The sequence below is a fragment of the Salvelinus fontinalis genome, chromosome 19 (genome assembly GCF_029448725.1).
Source record: "Salvelinus fontinalis isolate EN_2023a chromosome 19, ASM2944872v1, whole genome shotgun sequence".
Taxonomy (NCBI): domain Eukaryota; kingdom Metazoa; phylum Chordata; class Actinopteri; order Salmoniformes; family Salmonidae; genus Salvelinus; species Salvelinus fontinalis.
The window spans coordinates 11,872,985-11,881,693 of NC_074683.1; the positions used below are offsets into that span (position 1 = coordinate 11,872,985).

General features: G+C 45.0%; 1 protein-coding gene across 5 annotated transcripts in view; it reads right to left on the bottom strand.

Annotated features, from left to right (window-relative positions):
* The window catches only part of LOC129816366 (uncharacterized), a 42,038-nt gene extending 33,417 nt beyond the window's left edge, over positions 1-8,621 (bottom strand). The window contains exons 1-3 of one of the 5 annotated variants that reach the window (XM_055870777.1): positions 8,296-8,621; positions 4,895-5,053; positions 189-240 (exon numbers count right to left, since the gene is read on the bottom strand). In XM_055870777.1, coding sequence (XP_055726752.1) covers positions 189-240; positions 4,895-5,053; positions 8,296-8,310 — 226 coding nt within the window. In that variant the 5' untranslated portion in view covers positions 8,311-8,621. Of the gene's footprint in view, positions 1-188; positions 241-4,894; positions 5,054-7,666; positions 8,252-8,295 lie in introns of those variants that run through there. The other 4 variants (XM_055870776.1, XM_055870778.1, XM_055870781.1 and 1 more) reach the window with 4 other exon arrangements.
* Between the last annotated feature and the right edge of the window lie 88 nt (positions 8,622-8,709).

Below are 8,709 nucleotides of genomic sequence, written 5' to 3' on the forward strand. Positions count from 1 at the left end.
TCAGAAAACATGTAACCTTCTGAGGCAAGTATATGTTAGCCAACTTTGTGTACTTTGTGAAGTTAAGTACCCAAGAAAGGATAACATGTGCGCTCTGCTATTAGTTCTCTGCTCAATAGATGTCCATACTAAATCACATTTACATGCAAAAGGATTACATTCAGTGAAATTAGAGTTTAATTTATGACCTGCATCTGTATCAGTGATCTGCTCCACTTTGTTTCTCTTGGTCTTCTTGGTCTAAAAAGACAATACAGTCAATGATATACACGTAGATACTGTATGAAGCCATTCCAATACAGCCCTTTGAGTAGAGCAAGGGTAAGATTGATTGTAGGGCTGTCCCCGACAAAAAAAATTCTTTGTCGACCGAGAGTCATCCTGTTCTAATGTTAAAATGTATTTTTCCATATCAGAAACACCCTATGTGTTTGAATACAATCACCTACATTGGCACTGAGCTTTTCTGATGCTTTAAGCACACTGTTTAATTAAATAATTAAGACACACAAATGACTCAAAAAAGAGCCCGATGGTGATACTGTATTAAAAAGAAATGACAGCGAGTGCCTGTGTGACAGGCGCACGTTGTCTCGCTCTCCTCCCTACTGCAGTGAAAAGGCACCACATAACAGCAAGTGTTTATTGTGCTGTCCATGCTGAAGATGCAACATAATTTCAGCCATTTAGTTTCTTCCTCGTTTCTGACTGAAAGGTTCTGTTACCGAAATCCCTAACTTGTTTACAAAAAGCATGACCTATTTCCTCAGCCTTGCTCTCTTTAAGTGAAACATGTAAGCATCGCATGCATGTGACAAATAGGGCCTGACCTATAGCCTATCATAATCAAGTCAATAAATTGGTTATAACAAACTCCGAACACAGTAATATCAACAGCAAAATGGATGCGGAGGATGTGAAAAATAAACGCCAAACGGGCGAATGTTTACTGGTTGCTTAGGAGGGAAAGGGGAAGTCAGATCTGTGGAAGACATTTGACTTAGTTGTGGAAACTACTGGTGATCAACAAAAAGGAGGCTATAGGACCAAGTGCTGCGTGAGTGTTATGTGTGCCAAACAGTTGCTGTTAGATTACAATATTGTTTTTTCTGACCATTTGGAACAGTGTAAACAACACTAAATAAATTCTAAGCAATACCAGTCTGTTCTAACGACAAAAAATTGTAAAGCCTTTATTACAGCATAGCAAAGATTAAAAACAGCCGAATCAGTGAATTTGCTTAATTCAACATTATATATATATATATATATATATACATATATATATATACAGTACCAGTCAAAAGTTTGGGCACATGTACTCATTCAAGGGTTTTTCTTTATTTTTACTATTTTCTACATTGTAGAATAGTAGTGAATACATCAAAACTATTGTCACGTTCCTGACCTATTTCTGTTAGTTTGTTATATGTGTTAGTTGGTCAGGACGTGAGTTTGGGTGGGCATTCTATGTTTTCTGTTTCTATGTTGGTTTATGGGTTGCCTGGTATGGCTCTTAATTAGAGGCAGGTGTTTGGCGTTCCTCTAATTAAGAGTCATATTTAGGTAGGTGTTTTCACAGTGTTCGTTGTGGGTGATTGTCTCCTGTGTTTGTGTATGTCGTTATGCCACACGGGACTGGTTTCGGTTTGTTTGTTCAGTGTCATTTATGTGTAGGCTTTTTTCCCTGCTCGTGCGTTCTCGTGTGTTATGTGAGTCCATCGTTCAGATCTGTCTACACCGTTTATTTGTTTTGTTAGTGTATTAGTCGAGTTCGTGTTTTTCGTTAATAAATCATGTCTACAAACTCAGCTGCATTTTGGTTCGATCCCTGCTCCTCCTCTTCTGATGAAGAGGAGGAGGAAAGCCGTTACAGAATCACCCACCATTCCAGAACCAAGCGGCATGAGTTCAAGCAGGATTATACACAGGAATCATGGACTTGGGAGGACATATTGGACGGGAGAGGTCCATGGGCACAGCCGGGAGAATATCGCCGTCCCAAAGCTGAGCTGGAGGCAGCGAAAGCAGAGAGGCGGTGGTATGAGGAGGCAGCAAGGAGACGTGGCTGGAAGCCCGAGAGGAGACCCCAAAAATTTATTGGGGGGGGGCTAAGAGGTAGTGGGCCAAGGGCAGGTAGGAGACCTGCGCCCACTTCCCAGGCTTACCGTGGAGAGCGGGAGTACGGGCAGGCGCCGTGTTACGCAGTAGAGCGCACGGTGTCTCCTGTACGAGTGCATAGCCCAGTGCGGGTTATTCCACCTCCCCGCACTGGTAGGGCTAGATTGGGCATTGAGCCAGGTGTCATGAGGCCGGCTCAACGCATCTGGTCTCCAGTGCGTCTCCTCGGGCCGGCTTACATGGCACCAGCCTTACGCATGGTGTCCCCGGTTCGCCTACATAGCCCGGTGCGGGTTATTCCACCTCCCCGCACTGGTCGGGCGACGGGGAGCATTCAACCAGGTAAGGTTGGGCAGGCTCGGTGCTCAAGGGAGCCAGTACGCCTTCACGGTCCGGTATTTCCGGCACTACCTCCCCGCCTCAGCCCAGTACCACCAGTGCCTACACCACGCACCAGGCTTCCAGTGCGTTTTCAGAGCCCTGTGCCTCCTCCACGCACTCTCCCTATGGTGCGTGTCTCCAGCCCAGTGCCTCCAGTTCCGGCACCGCGCACTAAGCCACATGTGCGTCTCCTAAGTCCTGTGCACACTGTTTCTCCCCGCACTCGTCCTGAGGTGCGTGCCCTCAGTCCGGTACCACGCACCAGGAATATAGTGCGCTTCGAGAGGTCAGTGTGTCCTGTCCCTGCTCCCCGCACTAGGCTTGAAGTGCGTGTCCTCAGTCAGGTGCCTCCAGTTCCGGCACTACGCACCAAGCCTACAGTGCGTCTCAGCCGGCCAGAGTCTGCCGTCTGCCCAACGGCGCATGAACTGCCTGTCTGCCATGAGCCTGCAAAGCTGCCCGTCTGCCATGAGCCTACAGAGCCTTCCGCCAGACAGGAGCAGCCAGAGCCTTCCGCCAGACAGGAGCAGTCTGAGCCATCCGTCTCCGCAGCGCCATCTGAGCCATCCGTCTCCCCAGTGCCATCTGAGCCATCCGTCTCCCCAGCGCCGTCTGAGCCATCCGTCTCCCCAGCGCCGTCTGAGCCATCCGTCTCCCCAGCGCCGTCTGAGCCATCCGTCTGTCCTGAGCCATTAGAGCCGCCCGTCTGTCCCGAGCCGTCAGAGCCGATAGTCAGTCAGGAGCCGCTAGAGCCAGTTATCAGTCAGGATCTGCCAGAGCCGCCAACCAGACAGGATCTGCCAGAGCCGCCAACCAGACAGGATCTGCCAGAGCCGCCAACCAGACAGGATCTGCCAGAGCCGCCAACCAGACCGGATCTGCCAGAGCCGCCAACCAGACAGGATCTGCCAGATCCGTCAGTGAGCCATGAGCGTCCAGAGCCGTCAGCGAGCCATGAGCGTCCAGAGCCGTCAGCGAGCCATGAGCGTCCAGAGTCGTCAGCGAGCCATGAGCGTCGAGAGCCGTCAGCCAGCCATGAGCGTCGAGAGCCGTCAGCCAGCCATGAGCGTCCAGAGCCGTTAGCCAGTCATGAGCTGTCCCTTAGCCCGGAGCGGCTATTTACCCAGAACTGCCCCTCAGTCCAGAGCTGTCTCTCTGTCCGGAGCTGCCTTTCAGTCCGGAGTTGCCCCTCTATCCTGATTTACCTCTCTATCCTAAGCTACCTCTCTATCCTGATCTATCCCTCTGTCTTGATCTATCCCTCTGTCCCGGTGCTGCCCCTGTTGTTGATGTTACAAAAAGGATTTTGTGGGGGTAAGAGGAGGGTGGACATTCATAGGGGGAGATGGAAGCTGGGATTGACTATGGTGGGGTGGGGACCTCGCCCGGAGCCTGAGCCACCACCGTGGTCAGATGCCCACTCAGACCCTCCCCTAGACTTTGTGCTGGTGCGCCCGGAGTTCGCACCTTATGGGGGGGGTTATGTCACGTTCCTGACCTATTTCTGTTAGTTTGTTATATGTGTTAGTTGGTCAGGACGTGAGTTTGGGTGGGCATTCTATGTTTTCTGTTTCTATGTTGGTTTATGGGTTGCCTGGTATGGCTCTTAATTAGAGGCAGGTGTTTGGCGTTCCTCTAATTAAGAGTCATATTTAGGTAGGTGTTTTCACAGTGTTCGTTGTGGGTGATTGTCTCCTGTGTTTGTGTATGTCGTTACGCCACACGGGACTGGTTTCGGTTTGTTTGTTCAGTGTCATTTATGTGTAGGCTTTTTTCCCTGTTCGTGCGTTCTCGTGTGTTATGTGAGTCCATCGTTCAGATCTGTCTACACCGTTTATTTGTTTTGTTAGTGTATTAGTCGAGTTCGTGTTTTTCGTTAATAAATCATGTCTACAAACTCAGCTGCATTTTGGTTCGATCCCTGCTCCTCCTCTTCTGATGAAGAGGAGGAGGAAAGCCGTTACAACTATGAAATGGAACTACATATGGAATCATGTAGGTACCAAAAAAGGGTTAAACAAATATATATTATATTTTCAATTTGAGATTCTTCAAAGTAGCCATCCTTTGCCTTGATGGCAGCATTGCACAAACTTGGCATTCTCTCAACCAGCTTCATGAGGTAGTCACCTGGAATGCATTTAATTAATTAACAGGTGTGCCTTGTTAAAAGTTAAGTAAAGGAATTTCTTTCCTTCTTAATGCTATACAGGCCTTTGAGAAGAGCTACAGTAAACGATTGGTGATTGAATATTAAGAGATGGAAGTCTGTTGTAAGGACAATTTACCCTCCAACCTCACAACAACATGTTGTATGGCATATTGGACAGGTTTAGAGTGTGGACAGGTAAGACCCCCGATTTCCCTTTCTCTCCTCAATCTATTCTCTCACCTTAACTTTTCTCCTTGTCACAGCCTTCAGCTCGATCTGAGGCAGGGGATCCTTCACTTCAATATCTTCTGGATAGTTTAAACCCAGGATATCATTCTTCATTTTCTGGACTTGACCTTCCAAACTTTGATGATCATGTGGATCATCTTCGTTTAAACTCTGATTGGAACAAATTAGACCATTCTTTAAATGCTCATGGATATGGCCAATATACCACAGCTAAGAGCTGTTCTTACGCACGACACAACGCAGAGTTATTAAAACTGGTTACCAACTTAATTAGAAGAGTAAAAATAATTGTTTTGTCATACCCGTGGTATACGCTCTGATATACCACAGCTTTCAGCCAATCAGCATTCAGGGCTCGAACTACCCAGTTTATAATGGCCAATATACTATGGCTAAGCGCTGTTCTTAGGCAAAACTGCTTGGATAAAGCTCTTAGCTGTGGTATATTGGCCATATACCACAAACACTGAGGTGCCATATTGCCAATAAAAACTGGTTACCAACATCAATAGAAGAGTAACAAGTATATTTGCATCAAACCCGTGGTATATTGTCGTATATACACATGGCTGAAATGCTGTTTCAGCCAATAAGCATCCAGGACCCAAACTGCCTGGTTTATAATTACGCAATAAGGCAGGGGGGGGGGGGGGGGGGGGGGGGGGGGTGCTATATGGCCATTTTACCACGGCTAAGGGCTGTTCTGAAGCAAGCCGAAACGCGAAGTGCCTGGATACAGCCCTTAGCCATGGTAAATTCATTCTTTGCTAACGGTTGTATTCATTTTGGGATCTATCGCATCCCACAGCTGTCCCAGACTATGTTTGGAATATTTATATCTCACACAGAATAGGTCAATTTTTGTACTATGGGGATAGTAGATTGACATAGGCTAGTGCTTTTGCTGTTCATTAGGCCTACTCATTTTGTTGGCTGATGAAAAGTAAATGTGGACAGTTCTTCCAATATATTCAATACGCGCCTTGGAATTGGATAAGGACGCACGCAATTGAGTCTCCAATGTGTCTGTCTTCACTTGTAGCCTGTGAGAAAGACCCGATCACTTGATGGGCATTGGCTAATGAGAATTGAGCTATCTGAGAGAGCCATGTGAGTGAGAGGTGCTTCAGAGCCAGGAGAAGGGAATTATAATTATTATATTCAGTCCAAGGACACAGGTCGCAAAAGGCATGGATTTTTTTAGGGGGCATTACGGTCACACAAAGGGGATGTCGCCAGGTAATTTGAGGTATTATCATGTGCTTGTCAAATTGTGAATAACAGTGTGCAGCCTGAGCAAAAAAACTAAGCAGAGCTCATGCCTTTCATGCAACTTTTTTCAAATCATCATTAGAGGCAAATCATACAGCCTTAGAATGTATTGAAAATCAAAACGGATAACCCAACGTTTGTATCACAACTAAAGTTACATAAATAACTATAAATTAAGCATATAGGAGTACCTATTTCTTTGTTAACTGCTAAACACAGAATAGCCACATGTGCGCACTCCCTAAAATCGCTTGGAGAAAACATTTTATTTCATTTTATTCAGCTATGTTCAATTGTATTCTTCATACTATAAAATAATATAAAATAATGCCATGGAATTCTAACTAGATCTTGTCTGCTAAATGAACCAGTGTAGCCATATGGCATAGCCAGATCAGGGTCTAACATAAGGGCAAGTGTTCTTCTGAAATAGACTACATTTTAGACTGGATTTATTGTGATGGTGTAGGCTATATTACATGGATTTATTAGACATTTTAATATGTAGATGTCGCAATGGTCTGCATCAGTGGTTTGTAGGCTATGCGTGGAAGCCAGGAGATGCTAAATGTGTTTATTTTAATTAAAGGTCAATTACTGTGAGACCAGCAGTTATTTGCTTGACAATCACCAGCTGACAAAATGTCATGACCGCCACAGCCCTAGGTATGGGTCCTCAAATCCTCAAAAGTTTTACAGCTGTACAATTAGGAGCATCTTGACTGGCTGCATCACTGCTTGGTATGGTAATAGCACCGCCCACGATTGCATGGCGCTACAGAGGGTGGTGCGGACAGCCTAGTAAATGAGCCCAACCAATGCATCACCGGGGGCAAGCTACCTGCCCTCCAGGACACCTACAGCACCCGATGTCACAGGAAAGACAAAAAGATCATCAAGGGCAACAACCACCCGAACCACTGCCTGTTCACCCCGCTATCATCCAGAAGAGAGACTGAAAAACAGCTTCTATCTCATGGCCATCAGACTGTTAAATTGCCATCACTAGCACATTAGAGGCTGCTGCCCTATATACAGAGACTTGAAATCACTGGCCACTTTAACAATGGAACACTATTCACTTTAATAATGTTTACATAATGTAACGACCCTGGGTTTATAAGCGCGGATATCGACTCTGCCACTCAAGCATGCTTTTGAGGCACAGTCGATAGCACGCTGGACTTCGGGCTAGAAGGTTGAGTGTTCGAGACCTGCTCCCTGCCTGTTTCATTACATATTTTGCATTACTCATCTCATATGTATATACTGTATCCTTCCAATTCTACTGTATCTTAGTCTATGCTGCTCTGTCATTGCTCATCCAAATATTTATATATTATTAATTCCATTCCTTTACTTTAGATTGTGTGTATTGTTAAATATTACTTGTTAGATATTTCTGCACTGTTTGAGCTAGAAACAAGCATTTTGCTACACCTGCAATAACATCAGCTAAACATGTGTATGTGCAAAATACAATTTGATCACCAGGGCTGTGCTCTCTGTCATCCAGGACCTCTATATCAGGCCGAAAGGAAGACCCGGAAATCGTTAAACTCCTGCCACCCAAGCCATAGACTGTTCTCTCCGCTTCGGCACAGCAAGCGGTACCGTGCATCAAGTCTGACACCAACATGCTCCTGAACAGCTTCAATCGCCAAGCCATAAGACTGCTAAATAACTAACAAAATGGCTACACGGACGGAGTTGACAGTTGTATTTTTGTACAGTACAGGTTTTCGCTATAAATACACATAGATCCTATTGCCTGATATCAAGATTCGTAATGAACGCGTTATGGAGTCACCTATTATTATATAATTTAGGTAAAATTATGATAAATAGCCTACTGCTGTTATCTTTGCAAGGATCATATTTCATGTATAACAAGTCCCATAGGTTATTATAATGCATTAAAAAAATTACAATATTAAAAAGTATAATATTAGCGGCACATTAACGTTAGCCCACACGGCCACCCAGCTGTCACTACTTGCGGCACCCCTATCGGCATGTCCTGTATACCCTGTGGTTCCTGCCGCAGCATAAAAAAAAGACGGCGCAGCGGTTCCAGCACCACTGCATAGGCCTTCTCTGTTAACAATTCATAGGCTTACCTTATTATCCTCCATGGTTAAAGTCTATAGCTGGAGCCTATGTTCCCATCATGTAAAACTTTACCAAGTGATTACCAAAGAGATAAGCTATCGCATTTTATACGGTAACTCAGCCAACGTCACAATGTGAAAGAACTTTTACGTAATAAAACAACTTCAGTGATGATCTGTCAATCAATGCGATCAGCGACGCAATACTGGATCCCCATACCACTAAAAAGACCACTCGAAACAATAAATACTGGTGTATTAGCTACGTTTCCGTTTTTTTGTACAATAATGTGATGACAACAAATAAATAAGTAAACAACAGCCGACAACAATGATGAGCAATACATAACATTGTAAATAAGAATGTGTTCTTAACTGACTTGCCTAGTTAAATAAGGTGAAATAATAAAAAATAAAAAAATA